Source organism: Brachyhypopomus gauderio, chromosome 16 (assembly GCF_052324685.1).
Source record: "Brachyhypopomus gauderio isolate BG-103 chromosome 16, BGAUD_0.2, whole genome shotgun sequence".
Classification (NCBI taxonomy): domain Eukaryota; kingdom Metazoa; phylum Chordata; class Actinopteri; order Gymnotiformes; family Hypopomidae; genus Brachyhypopomus; species Brachyhypopomus gauderio.
In genome coordinates this window covers 19,439,730-19,459,555 of record NC_135226.1, presented here as the reverse complement: position 1 = coordinate 19,459,555, position 19,826 = coordinate 19,439,730, and the positions used below count along the sequence as shown (strand labels likewise).

General features: G+C 45.7%; 2 protein-coding genes across 4 annotated transcripts; both read left to right on the top strand.

Annotated features, from left to right (window-relative positions):
- Positions 1–214: 214 nt before the first annotated feature.
- Positions 215–18,512, top strand: usp2a (ubiquitin specific peptidase 2a). Of its 3 annotated transcripts, none has more exons than XM_076975877.1 (15): positions 215–423; positions 1,535–1,600; positions 2,221–2,316; positions 4,431–5,161; positions 14,101–14,151; positions 14,715–14,838; positions 14,972–15,083; positions 15,181–15,291; positions 15,400–15,464; positions 15,639–15,742; positions 15,857–15,934; positions 16,064–16,142; positions 16,356–16,463; positions 16,742–16,862; positions 17,369–18,512. In XM_076975877.1, the coding sequence occupies exons 4-15, from the start codon at positions 4,475–4,477 to the stop codon at positions 17,442–17,444; spliced, it is 1,716 nt and encodes a 571-aa protein (XP_076831992.1). In that variant the 5' UTR covers positions 215–423; positions 1,535–1,600; positions 2,221–2,316; positions 4,431–4,474; the 3' UTR covers positions 17,445–18,512. The 3 variants fall into 3 exon arrangements, with proteins under 3 accessions (XP_076831992.1, XP_076831989.1, XP_076831990.1); XM_076975874.1 differs by having other exon boundaries at positions 216–423; positions 15,854–15,934; XM_076975875.1 differs by lacking the exon at positions 1,535–1,600 and having other exon boundaries at positions 216–423; positions 15,854–15,934.
- A 300-nt stretch (positions 18,513–18,812) lies between these two features.
- Positions 18,813–19,558, top strand: LOC143477412 (GTPase IMAP family member 9-like). Its single transcript, XM_076975989.1, has 2 exons — positions 18,813–18,834; positions 18,999–19,558. The coding sequence occupies exons 1-2, from the start codon at positions 18,813–18,815 to the stop codon at positions 19,556–19,558; spliced, it is 582 nt and encodes a 193-aa protein (XP_076832104.1).
- The last annotated feature ends 268 nt before the right edge of the window (positions 19,559–19,826 follow it).

The window sequence follows — 19,826 nt, the reverse complement described above, 5'->3', positions numbered from 1 at the left end:
GTTATGCTTCTCTCCAGAGAAACGACATTTCACACACGGACCCTTCAAAGTATGCGCTTAACGAAAACGCTCCAACGGTTGAGCGCCACCAATCGCGACAATGAAGTGTTTATTTCCGTCACCAAGGTGATAGTGTGGGCGGTGACGCCAAATGACGCTGGGTGACATAAATGGACCAATGAACGGATAGGACGGCCGACTGACGTCACAATTAAAGTGCGAGAGAACCGTTATCGAAATTTTCAACGTTAAAAGCGCAGACGAATAACGAACAAACCCCAGTAACGTTAATACACGTTGGTCTGGTTGAAATCCTCTACAAACGTTACCGAGTTGCACAGTATATTTCCCAAATATCACTTACTTAAGCCGGGGAGGCTTTTCTCTGAGGGGCCACAGGAGGATGATACATTACCCTCTGTGGTAAGTAACGCTGCTCCCGTAATTCTGGTGTGACTCGCAGTCATTCTGTGGTGACCTAACGTTAGCTAGCCAGCTAACAAGTATGAGGCTGTGGCCATCCGTGTCTTACTGCTGTCTGACATTCGTTCCCTGACTAGGTAATGGCTGGTAACTGCATTTTCACTCCGTGATTCACTTAAGGTTTGATAGTTGAGGAGCGTTAGTGAGCTGTTATTAAAGTAAAGGTAGTTAGCTAGCTGACTTCTCATTCTCCACAAGAGTAGCTGGCCAGACAGGGAGATGGACTGCACACCAATGTGTTTCCACACTAATCAGTGGACGCAAAATAGTTTTTCAAGAGTTTACCAGTCGTTCTTACGGCCCTATAAAGTTTAACCCGATGCATTTTAGCTGCAGTGCAGGTCAGTTGCACTAATATGAAATTCACAGAGGACGTTACACGTGACATTGTCTGCTTAAGCCTCTTGCAAAGACGTCAAGCAGTTTATTACTGTTTATTATTATGCTGTTATAACTTTGTGTGACATTTGGCATCCCTGCACGGCATCGCACCTTGGTCATATTTCCTTCAGTATTGTGTGTAGTAATAAAGTATTTCGTAATATCTGGAATACCTTAACAAACCAACTGTTCAGATTAAAATTCAAATAGGCAATTTGTTTTTGTTTTGCCAAGCCTTATAACACGGTTATACCATCTAAGCAAGCCAACAGGACATTATGCACTGATTAAACCGTAGTATACTATTAGTATTAGTATACTTAGCAGACCAACCCTCCCACCTTCATCATGGATGTGATGAAGTCATTTGTGACTTATGCATCGTGGGAATGGATGTGGGCTGAAACAAACAGGGAAGACACCAATGACAAATCATCATTAAGAATAGTTGGCATTTTATGGTCATTAAAATGAGTTGGGTGAAAACTACTACACACTAGTGCACTGCCCACCTGTCCATAAAAGCATCAATGCTAGTCCTTTAAGAGCAAATTGGAACACCACTAAGTGTTGAATGACCGACCGAGGTCGTAGGCAATAGCTATATTTACCATCCCAGTAATATGATCTCTGGCATTCTGGATCCCTCCGCTTATACAATCCCTCCCAGGGCTTCTCACTCAGGGGCCACGACATCCTAAGCAAGCACGCTGTCTAGCTGCTGAAAATATCACTGGTGAGCTTAACATCAACTTTACTAACTTTACGTTTACATGTTTTCTTTATTGTGCTTTTTAGATTAGGCTCTGCAATGTAAGTTCCCTTTTTAAGGGAACTGAAGAGATGTTTTTAGGTAATCACCCATACTTTACTCTGGGTTGTGAAGATGACCGTGGATTTTACACGGTCCTTGACCACTGAGCCGATACAGGTTTTGCAGTACAGAGAACTTGTGAATGTGCAGCCTAATTTTGACGGATGTGTCTGAAATATCCCGGGACTGATCCTAACTCTTAGGCTAACAAATATATATATTTGGAATAGCCTGCATTTATCTTGCTATTGTAATTTTTTGCCCAAGCTAAGGGTTTTGTTTGCTTGCTTTTAAAACTGGGTCCTTTATTTAGGATTATTATAAGGCTATAAAAGACTTGTATATCTTAATTTTCTAAATAACAAATGTTATTTGTCTGAAAAATGGCTGGATTTTCAGATATTACTGATCCAAATATTTACTTTCATTAATTTTTTACACTCCTCTTCATGCATTACTGTAGCTTGGACCTCACAACTGTCCTTTATCCATAACCTTTATATCCATAACCATTATCTTCATTTGTCTCTTTATTCTTTCAGGTCTGAGCAATAAGAGGTGGATTTGCGATGTGAGAAGCTCCCACAACTTCTTTTTTCCAACAGCTGGAACTGAGAGAACAGATTTACTTAGAGCAGGTACCTATCAACATAACACCTGTCTTCTCCCACAGTGCACACACCACATACAAGAGGCACCAGAGGAACCAGAGGCACTGACTACGTGCACAAGGAATGTGGAGCATTGGAACAAATTTCTGAAATTTCCGTTGTCATATATATATATATATATATATAAATTGACACTTAAACAACTAACTGCCTGATACCACCAGTTTTGCCTCCGTTTTTAGCCTGACTGACTGTTTGAACAACATTCGGGCCATTATAACTTCCATAATAAGGGGCCAGCTTTAAAATGTGTTTAAAGTCACATCTAATTGAACCACGATTAAGCAATGTAGATATCTGTGAGTGCCGTGATAGACAATAAAAAATATGTGTTGTTAATCTAAGGAGTTTGTGATTTTAGAGGGAAGTCTGTCAGTTGGGTTAGGCAGGCAGAGTTTAGCTGGGAAGCGGGTCATACCACCTGTTGGCCAGAAGGGAGGGGTGAGGCTTCACTTTGGCCATCATGGTACGGCTCTTATCTGCTCATATTCCAAGGTAAATATAGCTGTCCCCAAAACACAGCCTTAAGCATTCAACATGCTGACCATGAGCATTGTTTACGTCGCGAAAAAGCGCCATGTGGGATGGTGACGTCCCGGTGTTGTGAATGTGTTGTTTAAGAATCATCTTTTAAACACAAATATTTTAAAGTATAACTATATAAAATTAGGCTATACTGTTCAATCTATATGCAGATTTTATATGCAGATCTTTGTGGTTTGTTTGTTTGTTTTTAGCAACTAAAAGCTCAAAGTTTAAAGTTTAGCCTACCAAACAGATCTTTTTCTGTATCGTTCTTTGTAATCTCCAACCACTTTGTGTTCTTCTTTTGCAAAATGTCACCGCCTGTAAGTCCTTGTCAGGCTGGGCCCGTTTCTCACATGCATGTCGTGCACGTCTGGCGTCAGCCGAGATCTAAGGCACTCTCCTGACTCAGCCCTGCTCCACACACAACACCGCCATAGAACCCATCACCCCTCTCCATGCTGTTGCCACTGTCAGCCAGAAGTGTTAGAGTAGAAGGACATATCTAAATCCCAAACATTTCTCAAGTTCCATAGTTTACTTGGCAATGGGACAGATGTATATTTATCACCAGTTATGTCGTCAACTGATTTGATAATCTTTGAGCTTAGATTATTTGGTTGTGCACTTTGATGTGTAGATCTTTAGGTTAGTTTAGGTCTGCCTACCAACAGATACTCAAAAAACAACTGTGGGGTTCCATGATGTTGGTCAATTTTTGTTTACTTTGCGAACAACCCAAAAGGAGCAAGTTTGATGGTAGACAACTGCCTTAAGGGTTCATGTGTGTAGTAAGTGCATATGTGAGCAGTCATGGTGTGCCATGTGCTTTGGCCTGCCTCCAGCATGCTACCTAGCCTAGATCCATATGCTGAATTATTGATGCCTCTGTGGACTGCACTGACAGAGAGAGAGAGAGCACAGAGAGAACGAGGGAGAGGTAAGAAAGCTAAATGTGTTAGTGAATCAGTGAGTGAGAGAGAGAGAGAGCAATGAGAGAGAGACCAATTAAAGAAATAGGAGCCTTCACCCTGAACCCAACACGGATGGACAACACTAGATACTTTTATTTATTCAGTTGCTGCTCTGCCTTGTGAACAAGAGCCTGTCTCTCCATGAGAATGAACTGTGCCACCTTAACATACAGCTGTACTCAGAGAATCTCACGTTACATATAAACAGCAGGGTTGGAGGCACACAGTCCCGGGGTACAACATCGGATGAGACCTCCATGGAAGCATGAGGTTGATCCATGTTACCATGTTAGCCAGAATAATCGTGCTTGAATACCGATACATGTAGCGTTTGTTGAGTTTGAAGGAGAGTCTTGGGCTACTGGTCAAGAATGCTTTAAGGATTTAACAGCATGATACTCATCCAACATTCACAGCTGGTGATTGCACAGTTTCCCGTCGGAAAGACGTGCATGAGAAATTAGTTTGTTTTGGGGTTTTTTTTCTGCTTTGAGGAAAAACCAGTGACTGGAGCTTTTTGTTGTGCGGCTGCATTCACACTGTTGATAACGTCACGCGACCTGCTGACCTTGTTCTTTGCAGTCGATGCGGCCTGCCACTGTCCCGCCTCGGACTGAGCTTCCAGCATGTCTCGCGTCTCCTCCACGGCTAAGCGCTATGGTGGCTCTTCCTACAGCAGCCACTATAGCTCCTACAGCTCCTCCTTGACGCCCACGCTCGGCTCCTACGACCGGGACAGGCTCCCCTACAAGGCGGCCTCGTCGGGCTACTCCTCCTCCAGCTACCTGAGCTCCAGCGCCAGCCGTGTCCGGAACTACAGTGCCTCGTCCGAGCCCGATCGGGGTCGCCCCGTCCCACGCACCGACCTGCTGTCTAGCCGTCGCAGTGAGAGCCTGAGCCGCACGCCCGTCAAGAGCTACAGGTCGGGCCTCAACGGGGGCTCGGGCTACTCCAGCTACAGCTACTCGCCAGCGACCTCCAGCTACCTGTCCACGTCACCCGTCTCCTCCGCCAGCATCTCACTCAGCCGTCGCAAGTCGGTGAGCCAGAGCGACCTGACACGTGACCTAGCTTCGCTCGGCCTGGCCGAGACATCCAGCGGCGGGAGCAGCGGCGGACCGAAGCACTCCTACAGGAGCCGGACCAGCGAGGCAGCCGAATCCTACGGTAGCACCGACGGGACGCGCTCAGCTTACGGGCTGTCACGCAGTTCCACGCAGGAGGCCCTGAGCAGCAACCTGAGGAGCAGCAGCGGTGGAAGCCGTTTCTCAGCCTCCAACGGCCGCGCCAGCTCGCCGCTCAGGGACTCGACGGTAAGACTCCCTGGTCTTCTTAGAGCACAGTCACAGCCTCGAGTGCTGGCGTCGGGGGAGGGGAACACTGTTGTGTAGTCTGTGGCATTGTCAGGAGGTAGTAATTATGTATTAGATGATTTCATCAATCCCTGAAATCATAACGGTCAGATTGGTTATATCTTCATGTAGGAATGATGGGATAATGCAGAATGTCTTTGTAATTTGATCCATGTGGAAAGAATGTTAAGGGAGCGTCTTGTTAGATGACACTGAAGTGTCACGGTCTTACTAGCCTTTATGATAAATAGGACAGTACTTTAAAACAGCATTACTAACAGTACTGCCAGTACCCTTGCTATTTTACATTTGTAATTAACTGCAATTCTTATCATTAAAAGCCTAATTTGTCAACACAGAAACCTTTGGATCAGAATCTAAATTAGGAGCAGATTCTGTCTGACTTTAAAATGAATTGTCTGGATTTAACAGCTATAGTCTACACATCTGGGAATTTCATAACCCCGTCATTTAAACAGTGCACGCCTGACTGCGCTAATCAGCTTGCCTTAATTCTCTTGCTAATGCTATGAATATTCAGGACTGATTGTATTCAGGCCATTTTTAGGGCACTAAACCGGGTCACTACCCATAAATGAAGACAGCAGACAAGAGGCTTCAAATTACAGAAGAGGCAACAATTAATGTCCAGAACCAGGAAGTGTCTAAGATGAAGTGTTCACTGGGGTGGGTGTTTGGTACAACTCCAAAGACGGACTGGTTGCCACATTTTAAGTGATTTCTTGTGAAGTGCATTATGTGGTTGTGCAGCTATGCAGTCGTGAGTCTGCCCTGTGGCCGCTGAAACAAGGGCTTCTCCATTTGAATTCACCAGAACTGATACCAAGCAGCCCAGTAACAGCATACTTTGTGGGATTCGAGGAGCCCGAGTGTCTAGTGCGCTAGTACACGACTGTGTGCGTGTGTGTGTGTGTGTGCGTGTGTGTGTGTGTGTGTGTGTGTGTGTGTGTGTGTGTGTGTGTGTGTGTGTGTGTGTGTGTGTGTGTGTGTGTGAAGAGTGTTAATGCAGTTGCCCTGCCAGATTGCCACATTTCTGCTTGGCCATGTGTCGCTCCGATGGAAAGAAAGTGTGGCTTGTTCGTTTTTAAATCGACTGCATTCAGAAATCCTACAGCTTTTAACGTCTGCTTCAAGGTCGCCGAGTTCTCAGGCGGAGAAAACAAAAGCTCAGTGTTGCTTCCTTCACATCTCAATCGAGATGTTAAATGTCCATTCTTGGCATTCAGGCACTTAGGCTATTAGTGAATATCTGTGGAATTCAGAGCTGATGACACTTTTATTCTGAACATTTTGTTCTCTTCTTTTGTGGTGTGTTGGGGCACCGAAGCGGAAGAGTTAAGGTGTCTTTCTGCATGAAAACAGAACTGGACGGGTATTATGTTGTGGGTTTCAGAGCTGTCTGGGTTTATACTGTGCCCACAGATCTGGATTTACTGAACGTGCCTCATACTGCAATGTATTCTGTTATTTTTCTTTTTTTCACGAAACATATTTAGACTTATTTAGTCTGATACAGTCCAGTTCCAAAAGTCGTAAGTGTAAAAAGAGAGCCCGCTGCTCTTCGTTATAGAAGACTGCAGCAAATGCTTTTGGTTTTGGGAGATTTGACTTTGTCAGTGAATAGATGTGGTAGTGGCTAAGGACTGTGTAAAAACAAATACACACACACACACACACACACACATACACAAAATACCCCTTGCCTTGAGCTGTTTGTTTTGTACATAGATAGTCATAAGACTATTAGTAACAGGAGGCTCCCAGTCATCCTGACATTGGGCCACCACCAGTCTTGCCTCACAAACACCCACTGCTGTTAGCCGTTAGCCGTTGGGCTGCTTCTGTGGCAGGCAGCAATGCCTCACTCAACTAAATGCAATTGATCGAGAGAAGACTAAACAGCCTGGGTTTAACCTTTCTGTCATGCTGTGATGCACTGACTGTCCTTTAGCCGCCAATACGCTATACTACAGCGTATTGTTCTCCATTAAAGAAAGAGACCTGCCTTCTTTAACTCATGTAGGTCTATATAGTTGAATTATGAAGAGGTCCAGGCCAGCATCCTTTATGAGTGAGATGTAGGTCTGTGAGTCTGTAATCTTCCCTTTCCTCTGCACTTTTACCCTCTCTGGTCTGATAATCAGACCAGTCTGAACCCGTCTCACCACCTTCATTATTCCTATACTCATGTATAATTATAAGGTTTAGATGGTTCCCAGGAGATTGTTCAACACTCCCCTTTTTGTGTCAGATTTAGGCCTTTGACTCTATTAATCTGAAAGTCAGTTTACTGTTTATAGTGAGACTGATTGTTTGTGTGTACATTTTAGGACGTACACAGCATTATAAGAAAACATGTCCAGACGGACCTCTGCAAACACTGGTGGGATTTCTTTAATACTCCCTGTTGGCGCTGTTGTAATCATGAGAGCCTAGTACATTATTGTAATATCTCTTAGAAAGTCCCTGTCTGTGGGACATGGTGTGAAGGGGACTTTGACGTCTGCACCAAACTGGTGCGGTGCAAAAGAATACACAGTAAGGGTGCGCAAGCGTGAGTGAGTGAGGTCGGAAGTCGTATTGCCCTCGTCTGCGTGGACATGTGACAGCTGTTTGCATTCGTCGCGTTTCCTTGTCCATTTATTTGTGGGGGCGGATTGTTTTGAGTTTTAAAACCGTGTACCGCCAAACCATGAGTCCACCAAATTAGTTCGGATTTGTGGGCATGAAAAGCGGATGTGAAATCCGGCATGTTCGGGAGAGGATGGAGGTGATGAACCCGGTTCAAACTGTTTGAAAAGGGGAGAAATAAAGTGGCGGGTCGTGATTTAAAATCGGTGTGTGGTCGCTAGAAGTTGTTGATGGAGGGTTCTTGGTAATCCCAAGCATGCCACTGCCGTGCCCGGTCACCGTCCCCATGGAACCGGTGGGTTGGGTCTCGTTTCTGGGCCAGGACGCACCATCCGGATCCGTCTTGTTCTCCACTTTCATGGGGCTTCTGATGAACCAAGACAAGGTATCAGAGCGTGATCGGGAATAGTCTTTTTTTGTCAGTAAGTACAGACCACAGTGACAGATAAAAAGATACAGAAGATCACAGACTCAGCGAATGGATTCTTTGTGAATCTTATAACATATAGAGATGAATTCATCATTGCTAAGTGCATGTGGGAAATCATTTCTTCCTGCAGCAAGCTGGTTATATAATAACAAGAAACAGTCGGACACATTTCTATCATTGATAAGACATATTTTAGTCTTTTCAGTATGAAAACGACCCTTCAGTTTACACCGAGCACAGTTGCCTTGTAGGTTAAAAGGGGGACCTGCAAAACTGGAATGTAGGGGCCATCAGAGTTCACGTACTCATGGGTTTTTAAATGCCTTGTCAAAAACGTGGGTCTACATCATAAAAGGAGTACATTAAACCACACAACGATAAATGAATCAAATACCACACGCCTAAATAACTCATGTTATGTAAGGAGATTGTGCTGTTGTCTAGTGTTTTGAAATGCGCAGAAATCGCAGGAGCTGCACTCGCATTCTGGTCCCAGCTCCCGGGTCCCTCGTGGATGTGTGTCTCCGGAGTACTCTTTACATCCAGCGCTTGATTATTTAGTGTGTTTTGTGTTTTTAGATACATTTTTGCACAAGACGTTAAGACGTTGCGCAACAGGTTATAACGGTCAGCTGGATTCAGGCTGGCTGTGATATGTTTACAGTTCTCGTGAAAAACCCTGCCTTGGATACTATTTGGACGATTATAAAAGTGTTGAACTGTCAGATCAAGAAGTGTCATTTATTATTAAAACTATCAGGAAGAACCACTCCCTGTAACGTATTGACCAGACAGAGAGGGATCCAACTGCGGAAGTACACCGCTTTTATTCAAATGAGTTACGTTTACAAGAAACGGCACGAGTATCACTAGCGTTAGGTGCAGTAATAACAGCAGCGTTTTCGTGGGATGGTCAGGACGGTCCAGGGTCATAACGGGGGGGCAGAATCCGGGAGGTACAGGAGGGCTAGGCAGGAGGCGAGGTCTGGAGAGAAAGCAAGGGTCAAAGCACAGGAGATCGAACAGGCAATGGAAACGTTTGGTATGCTGCATGGGAACGGCAATACTTCGCGACGAGGAAGTGGTGGGAAGGTGTATATATGTGACTGAAAAGGGGGCGTGGTGATTAGTAGCAGGTGTAGCTGGGAGGGACATATCAGACGGCATTCCTTACACTCCCGTTAATGAGAGATGACTATGTTGTATTTTAAACTCATGCTTTGTCTTTGGGCTTTAGCACTTTGCAAGCCTTGTGGATGCAGTATCCTAATCTGCTCATGTAGTTATTTTTTTTATTCGATTCATAGCAATGTTCAGAATTACATTTTTATAGATTGTTATAGAAATGCTTGTTTGTTTGTTTGTTTTTATGGCTTGATTTATTTAACAAGTATCACAAATCACTTCTAAAAGCAGCGCTGTCCCTGTGGCGTTCCCTTCAGCCCCCTCCCCACACACACACACACACACACACACACACACACACACACACACACACACACACACACACACACACACGAGCAACGAGCATGAACAGAGCATGAGCAACACACTCGCCGACTCGTTTATTAGACGCTGGATAAAAGAAGACTCGGAGGACGCGGTGTTCCCCGGCTCTGACACATGTTTTGCCAGCTCACCGTTGTGATGGTGGACGAGGGTGGGTGTGCACCCCCACCTTTCACCCAGTCACTATAGAAGACAGACTCCCAGTACGTCACACGCTGAGCACGGAGGTGGAGATTCAAAGAATACAGTTGTGATCAAATTTATTCAACCCCCAATGCTGCGAAGGGTTTTATGGAATTCAGTGCACATTTGTAATTGTGTTCATAATGAAATCTTACAAGGACTTGTTAAAGAACTAAATGCAACTAAGATAGCATCAATTTTTTTTGTCATAAAGTATTAAATGGCCTTTTTGTGATTTCTTCATTGACACAATTATTCAACCCCTTTACGACTACCACTCCTAAGAACAGAGGTTCATTCCAGTGTTTTCCATCAGGTATTGAAAACATCTGTGGATGTCAACGAGCAGCAATCAAGCATGATAAGCACCAATTAGGCAGATTTAAAAGGACTGTGATACTCAGCTCCTTCTAGACATCTACTGGTGTGTTTCCAAGCATGGTGAAGGCAAGAGAATGGTCCCAGAAGACAAGAGAAGAGGTTATTGCTCTTCACAAGAATGGCAATGGATATAAAAACATTGCGAAGTTGTTAAATATTCCAAGAGACACTATCGGAAGTATCATTCGCAAGTTCAAGTTAAAGGGCACAGTGGAAACGTTACCTGGTCGTGGCAGAAAGAAGATCCTGACCGCGACTGCTGTGCGCTACCTGAAGCGTAATGTGGAGAAAAATCCCCGCGTGACTGCTAAGGAACTGAAAAAAGACCTGTCAGATGTGGGCACTGAAGTTTCAGCTCAGACAATAAGGCGCGCACTGCATAACGAAGACCTCCATGCCAGAACGCCCAGACGCACCCCCTTGCTGACTCCAAAGAACAAGAAAAGTCGACTGCAGTATGCCAAAAGTCATGTGGACAAGCCACAAAGGTTTTGGGACAGTGTACTGTGGTCAGATGAAACTAAACTAGAACTGTTTGGGACAATGGACCAGCGCTATGTTTGGAGAAGGAAGAACCAGGCTTATGAACAAAAGAACACCTTGCCTACTGTGAAGCATGGCGGGGGGTCAATTATGCTTTGGGGCTGTTTTGCTTCTAATGGTACAGGAAAGCTTCAACGTGTGCAGGGTACCATGAATTCCCTTCAGTACCAGGAGATCTTGGAGGAAAATGTGATGGAGTCAGTCACAAACCTGCGGCTTGGGAGACGTTGGACCTTCCAACAGGACAATGATCCGAAGCACACATCCAAGTCCACTAGAGCATGGTTGAACATGAAAGGCTGGAACATTCTAGAGTGGCCATCGCAATCACCAGACTTAAATCCAATTGAGAACCTCTGGTGGGACCTAAAGAAGGCAGTTGCAGTGCGCAAGCCTAAGAATGTGACTGAACTGGAGGCTTTTGCCCATGAAGAATGGGCTAAGATACCCATAGGTCGCTGCAAGACACTTGTGTCAAGCTATGCTTCACGCTTGAAAGCTGTCATAACTGGAAAAGGATGTTGTACTAAGTACTAAAAAATAATGTCACTAGGGGGTTGAATAAAACTGATAATGATGTGAGCACAGTAAAGACATTTGTGGTTATTCCATCATAAATATTATGTTATGTTTGTCTAATTTATAAGTGCCTCTTTGATATAATTGTAAATAAGATGACTGAAATGATCAAAATCAATGTCAAACTGGCCAAAACACTTTATTTCAGTGGGGGTTGAATAAATTTGATCACAACTGTATTTTTGAATAACACTATGAGGGTTCTGGTTGGTTCACTGGTTAAACTGGTGCTGTCAAATGTCTGTGACACTCATACATTGAATTTATATTTTATACATTTACGTTAGATGTGAGAAGTGCCATGTGCAGTCCAGCGTACTCAACCCTCCTGTTGGACAGGAAGGGTCACTCATTACTTGTAATATAATATCATGTAGTTTCACTCTCTTCCCTCTCACTCTCCGTGGTGCTGTGTTTGCTCAGAGAAGCAGTGTAGGGAAAAGGAATACATGTAAGACATTCACTTACGCTGTGGTTTCAAGTAAAACAGTGGAAAATGTATCATAAACGAATTCTGGAAGAAATCATGACTGCGAAACCATGGAGGTATAGTTTATCGTAAGGATACTAATCCGGTTTTGTTTTGACATCATGGAATTAGCACTTGTGTCTTTCTGGAATGATAGCAAGTTCTCACTGCCAGGATGAGGAGCTGGAATATTTCAGCAGTATCACAGCTGCCACTGAAACCCCCTGTATGGTCAGCTCAGAAGTCTCAGAGAGCAGTCTGAGAGTTGATGATATGAATAATGACATAGCTTAATATCTAAGGAGCCATCTGAGGATTATACCGGAACCAGAAAGTGCAGGGTGGCTCAGTGGATGTGGACTGTAGGGTGGGCCAGAGGATTCAGACAGGGAGTGGTGGGGTACTGAAAGCAGGTGTAGTCTCCATCACCTGTCCGTAGGTGGCACAGTACCACAGCCTACTCCCGTCCTCACCAGCAGTACATCAGAGAAGAAGAGAGCTGTGAAACCCCAGGATTGTGGGAAACGATGTCCAGTTGGTGCTGTGTTGTAGTGTTCATCTGACAGGCTCATTTAGGCTGAGGGCTGATGATCTCAGATCATACTCTCTTCACATCTTCAACCATGTAACCCCTGAACAAAACAAAAACATGTAGGCTTGTAGATTACTAGTTTCTTTTATTAAGTCTCATTATTGATACATTTTTTTTTACAATCATTATTTTATTATTATTATTATTTTATAGTTTATTATCATTGCTATTTTTGAGAAGGCATTACATATCTATTACATATCTGGTAGCATTTCAAGACATATGTTCTTTCATCTTTCAAATCACAGAAAGCAGTTTAAATTGAGCAAAACTACAATCAAACATACAAAAACAATGTCTCCATAATGAGAGGTGTACAATTCAGATTTTACTTTGGATACATTGTAAGTCCATCTTGTTCAGCATCATACACCAGTTTGACCAGCCCGTATCCACATTTACATCTTTACGTTTGTCCACATCAAAGATGGTTTTAACCAAAACAGCTTTCGGTGGGTGTGGTAATGTGTTTTAATCAATTGCTTGCTATACTTGCTATATTTCTTTTTACTTACTGCTAAACTTTGTGTGTCACCTGCCGGGAGCACAACTGAGTGATTGCTACCACGTCTCACCATGCGTGTCCCACTGTACTTTATATGGTGGATGATTTCTGGTAGAAATAATGACAATGGCCTGCGGTTCAGCTAATATAGCGTTAATGGTGTATCCTTCATAGTCCAAACAGTCCCGATGGTGTCTTCTGTGGAACGTGGTGGATCATCATATGTTCTTTCAGTTTGTGGCTGTAAAAATACAATCGCTCAGCTGAGAAAGCCATCTGGAGGGCTCCCAGCAACCCACTGCTGATACGGGATCAGCGGTGCCACGGTTACGGCGGTTCAGCCAATGAGAGCGTGGCCCGTCTAAGAGGATGCTATTTTTAAGTATTGGCAGTATTACTCAGAGTATGACGAACCTGGCCAGCGTGCCTGCTCTTAAGATGGCAGGGTACAACACGCAGGTTTCCAGTGATTGTATTATTGACCCGGAATGCTGTGAACCCTCACACGGCCGTTCCCTGGAATGTGCTGAAACCACAAAAGATTCAGCGTGTGTCCCTGTGTCAAATCTCCTCATGTTTCGTAATCCTCAGTCAAAAAGATGATGTTGTTGTTGTCGTTGTTGTTGTTGAAAGGGGGACAGATGGCAAGTGTGTGAGTAGTAAATGTAAGGCAGCTGTTCGCAGGCGTCCGGCAGCATTGGGTCGGACGCTGTGAGGCTCGTGGCCGCAGCTGGCGTTCAGGTGAGGCCGGACGAGCGAGGGCTGCGGCCCGAGGCCGATGACCTTTCACCTCCCGCGTGTCCGGTTCTTCAGCTCTCCGGAATGACAACACCACGTCCAGCGTCTAGTCAGTTTCTTTAATGTTCCGCTTCCGTCTGACCCGTCTTCCGTGCTACGCAGAAACACTTCAGGGTGATTTTTTGTTGTTGTTGTTGTTGTTGTTTCCACCCAGATAAATGAGTAAATGCAGACGTGTACACACACACACACACAGTTGCAGATTTCAGTGTAAGGGCTTGCTGTTGCTGACTGGCTTGTCTTTGATCTCCACTTTCAGATCTCCAAGAGCGCCCAGGGCCTGGTGGGACTGAGGAACCTGGGGAACACCGTGAGTCTGCTGCACCCCCCAGATCTTCTACAGTCACAGTGGTGGCCTTCACCAACCAGGCTTCGCTTTATTCATATCTGTCCCATAAAGTGAATTAGATATACATACATAGCTATTAATGCTCGATGTCACGCGTGAGCAAAGCCCAGCATGTTCTTGTCAACGACTGCTTGCTGAACACAGAAATTCTGACATGCTTGGAGCAGAATCTTTTTAAACTGCCATATCCTTCATCCCCTGGTTGCGGTAAATACAGCAGCTTCTTGGAACCTTTGAAATCGCATTCAAATTCCTCCTGATCTTTTCCCCTCCGTGAGATTGTCATGCTATCTCCTCGCTCGGAACATTCAGTCAGCCTTTGCCAGGCAACAGTAATCGTGCAGTCCAAAAATAAATCCTTACACGGCACACGCTGAGCTAGCTGCGCTCGGCTAGCTGTCCTGGCAGTGCGGGTTCTGGGGAGCCAGGGAAACAGGCTGCGTGTCTCCTGCCTTTTGTGATCCGTAATGACGGCGTGTGGCGTTGTGTGAAGACCTCCCTCCTGTTTGTGTCTTTACCCACAGTGCTTCATGAACTCCATTCTCCAGTGTCTAAGCAACACACAAAGCCTGCGAGACTACTGTCTGCACAACTCCCACCGCCGAGACCTCAACAACAACAACCGCACAAACACCGCGCTCATGGAGGGTGAGGGCGCTCACGCAACGACAACACCGCTACGCGTTTCTTTACGTGTCTGTTGAACCCGAGCTTTCTTTAAAAACACACGGGCCCTGTTTTATGGGTCGCTTACATCTTTTCTCTCTTCCCGACATCCCAGAGTTCGCCAAGCTCATTCAGACCATGTGGTCGTCGTCCGGCAGCGAAGTCGTCAGCCCTTCCGAGTTCAAAACACAGATCCAGAGATTTGCCCCCAGATTTGTGGGCTATAAGTAAGTTGGGTGGGGGGACATGCCTGTGCTCTAGCTAGCTGTGCTACTGCTGTGCTTCCGCCTGTGCTGAACGACTCGCGCTCTCTCCGTTCCCCAGCCAACAGGACGCACAGGAGTTCCTGCGCTTCCTACTGGACGGCCTGCACAACGAGGTCAACAGGGTCACGGTCCGGCCACGGCCAACCACGGAGGACTTTGACCACTTGGGGTAAGTGTATGAGTGGTTTTTTTCCGATGGGCCTGGGTGTGCAAATCCGTGTAATGGAGACCGTGCCTGAGAGCGAGCACTGCTTTCAGAATGTGTTTCCTCCCACAGTGACGAGGAAAAGGGGAAAAAGATGTGGAGCAAGTACCTGGAAAGAGAGGACAGTAAAATCGTAGGTGTGTTTGTGCAAGCAAAGCAGGAAATACACTTATGATAATGAGTTATGGTAATGAGTACACGGGCTGCAGTATATATGCACTAACACTGATGCAAACTAAATGGTTTCAAGTAACTCTCGTTACGTCGTGCCATTGCTGCTGGGCTTTTCTGATGTGCGTCTCTGCATTTAGATTTGTTTGTGGGTCAGCTGAGGAGCTCACTGACCTGTACAGACTGTGGCTACTGTTCCACTGTGTTCGATCCCTTCTGGGATCTTTCCTTACCAATCTCCAAGGTCAGTTCATCTTATACACACACACACACACACACACACACACACTTTGCAGCATGTGTGCGGTACAGTGAGCGGATGTAAGTGGTGTTTGACTGTGTGTGTTGTGCTCAGAAGGGTTATGGGGAGGTCAGTCTAATGGACTGCATGCGTCTCTTCACTAAAGAGGACGTTCTGGATGGAGACGAGAAACCGGTGAGACTTAGAAACTGCTGGAGACACGATTGGTCAGCCCTGCCGTCTCCGCGTACTGTGTTAAAGTATCTTAGCTACATGAGATGTGTACCAGACTGCCTAATGGCTGCATCTGTTTCCTTCACCCAGACATGTTACAGATGTAAAGCCAGAAGGAGATGTACAAAGAAGTTCACAATTCAAAGGTTCCCCAAAATCTTAGTGCTGCGTATCCTTTCTTATCTTCTGGGTTTGTGTGATTCAGTGTGTAATGATTAGGAGAACTGATCAAGTTTAACCACCACACATGTACGTGAATGAGCTTCATCACATTCCTTGAACCTGGAGGAGATCCCTGAGACCTTGTTTCCTCGTTTGGAGGGTTTTCCTGGAGGCTGCTGTGTATGGACAGAACTGTGATTCCTTGACTCGCTTGGTTCAGATCTGAAACGCTTCTCAGAAGCTCGAGTGAGATCCAGCAAGCTCTCCACGTTTGTCAGCTTCCCCCTGAAGGACCTGGACCTCAGGGAGTTTGCCTCAGACCGAAGCAGTTAGTACTATCCTACATTATAGTCACATAAAAGACAGGACGAGTCAAAATGGTTGATTACCTCCCCAGGAAGACAATGGTCCTTGTATTCATAGTTTTGTGCATGCACACAAAACTACAGGAAGTGCAAAAATGTTTACAGTGAATGGACAGTAAATTGTAGGACAGAAGAACAAAACAAACTAGACATCAAGAAAAGCCATACAGAAAGCCTCTCTGTGCTCAGTGTTGTGAAGCATGGTGTGTCTTCTGAAGCCTGTCTCTGTCCCTGTGTCTAGGTAGTGCGGTTTATAATCTGTATGCAGTGTCCAATCACTCAGGCACTACCATGGGAGGACACTACACAGCGTACTGCTGCAACCCTGCGTCTGGAGAATGGTACACGTATAACGACTCCAGGTACTCTCCCCTTATCCAGACAAATACCACAGCTAGTGCCGCCCTCCCCTCTACGTCCCTCCCCTGGGTCTGGACGTCCCTCCCTTGGGTCTGGGCGTCCCTCCCCTGGGTCCGTGCGTCCCTCCCCTGGGTCTGGACGTCCCTCCCCTGGGTCCGTGCGTCCCTCCCCTGGGTCCGTGCGTCCCTCCCCTGGGTCCGTGCGTCTGCGTCCTGCTGCTGCTTTGACCCCGTGTCTCCGTGTCCTCTCCCTTCTTACGCCTCTCATCTGGGTGGGGACACGCCCCCCCCTCCTCACTTTTACCTTTTACATGTGCGTCTCTTAACGACCTGCACCTCACTGAAAAATGTCCCTGTCCTGCCTTACGGCAGTAAGGACCTCCTACATGCTCGTCCGATGCCAATACAGCAACACAAAAAAACGTAGAGGTTCGTCCAGGTTGTGCGGCGTCAGCTCTGAGCTGTGGCGCGCGCCGTATTAACGACGCCTCCTCTCCGTCTTTCTGCAGAGTATCGCCAATGTCTTCCAGCCAGGTGCGCAGCAGTGACGCCTACGTGCTGTTCTACGAGCGCGCCGGCCTCTGAGGACAGCCGGCCTGCAGCAGGAGGGAGGGCGGGAGCCAGGGCCCCAGGGCTTACCACCCTCTCACACACAGAGAGCTTGTCGCCCTCTGCTGGACACCTGACAAAAATACAACGTCCTCACTGGCACACTGTGTCTGCCTCTTTGTCCAGTTGAGTGTTATTGGGGAGCAGAAGAAGTGTTTTTATGCCTCCATGTGTGTGAATCTGTGTGTGTGTGTGTGTGTGTGTGCGCGCATGAGCGTCTGCGGGCGTCTCCCGCGGGGGGACACTGTCAGGCAATAAAAGCGTCTCTTGGCTCCATATCAGAACCTCCATGCTATGCACAGCAGCAGAACTCTGGCCCGACTGCACCTTCCTCTTCAAGATCGACTCAGTATAAAGACTTCTTGCCTGCACTTTGGGAGTTGAACTGGTATGGGGCCCCCCCTGCTGGGACATTGAGAGAACAACGTCTAGGATTCACACACCTGGTGACACGACTCCATTACACCTCTGTTCTACTTACCTCTCCTCTATTGCAAATGTAATAGTTTAATGGTTCTTTCACCAATCAATCTCTCCTGGCTGGACTCTCCATTGTTGTTCAGAGGCCTGGGAGGTTCAGAGGCCTGGGAGGGGCCCGGGGGTCTGTGGAAGGCCTGCCGTGTTGAGGCAGGGCGACTGTGGTGGGGGTGTTTTGTTTGTTTGTTTTCTAAATTCAGAGTGGCTGCTACAGAGATCTGATACTTTAAATGCTGTGAATGAGAGGACAATCCACTTCAGATGACTGGAATTACTAACACGGGAGTCCCAGAGAAAGCGGATTGTTTGATCCTCAATTTCATGCCATTGAACAACACGGGAAGAATGTTTTGAAAAAACACTATATCTGTATATTTTTATATATGATGCAATATAGAGAATGTAATATACAGTGGTGCTGAATACGACCCATTACTGTTTTCAGTTAAATTAACAAGAGAAATTGAATGGATACTATTTATGCTTACAGGTGAAAATGTAATGAGTCACTTTTCAATAGTGGCAATCAAAGTATATATAAAATAATAAATTTTAGATAAAGTACCATCTTTTGTGTCTTCATATTGATGTAAAATTCTGAATCAAAAATTATTAATGGCTTTTGTATTTTGGATCCATATTAAATCATGTTGACATTTTTTACATTAAATAGATATCTTCTTATAGAGTTTAAATTTCATTTACAATAAAAAAAAAAACAGTCACGGGTTTTTGCTGAGCAGTGAACTTTGAAGCTGTACACAGTGAATGGTCACTTGTCAGTAGGTGTGGCTGAGTAAAGGGAAATGATAACTAGCTGGAAGACCAAGGAGTCCAAACAACAGGTAAAGGCTTGTGTGGACGGACATGAACCGCTCACCAGCGTGTGGTAAGTGCGGCTGCTTCCCGTTACGTTACGTACCCCGAAGACCGAGGGGGAAAACGAGGACCGCGATTGTCCTCAGGGTAGGACATGTTTTACAATCGACAAACTTCAGGTTTAAAGTGACACAAATGAAACCTTGACTCCAGACATTTTTTTAACTCCCTCAGCTGGAAGTCAGAGTGCCTCTCTATTGTCACTTGTGTTGGTCGGGCGGAGAAACGCTGGGAAGACCTCAGTGGCTAACACCATCCTTGGGAAAAGGGACGTTCAGGCTGGGGAGAAGACCACGGAGTGTGTGAAGAAACATGGCTGGGTGGATGGAGTGAGACTGGTAGTGGTGGACACCCCTGGCTGGAGTGTTTTTGGTTTGGCCAGCACACGGCGTGTGAGGAGGGAGCTTCAGCGCAGCACACTGCTGTGTTGGTGTGGACATCGAGCCTTCCTCCTCGTCATCCCAACGGATGACTTCAGCAACAGAGACCAGCAGGCGGTGGAGGAATACATGAGCGTCCTTGGACATGACGTATGGAAACGCACTATGGTGCTCTTCACTTGGGCTGACGTTCTGAGGGGCAGGAGCATCGAAGAACACATTCAGAAGAGCGGGGATGCTCTACACAAGGTCCTGGATAAGTGCGGATACAGATATCACGTCTTCAGCAATAAAAGACCCAACTACAGTCAAGTCAGCGAACTGGTCCAGCTTGTGAAGCAAATGTGTAGTTAGTGAACTGCACTGAGGACCTGTGCATTGTGGCTTCTGGCAGTAATGTAGGTCTCTCTTCATCCCGCAGAGAACCCATTTTCTTCTGCGTTTTTATTTAATGTGAGGTCTAAAATTTACACATAACCACTTTACCAAGAAATAAATACAATGGAAAAAGACATTCATAAAATCCCAGAGCACATTACACTCAATACATTTTTACTTTTAAATTTTATTTTTTTTATTCACTGATAAGCGAATTATCTATGTAACTGACAATACCTAAAGC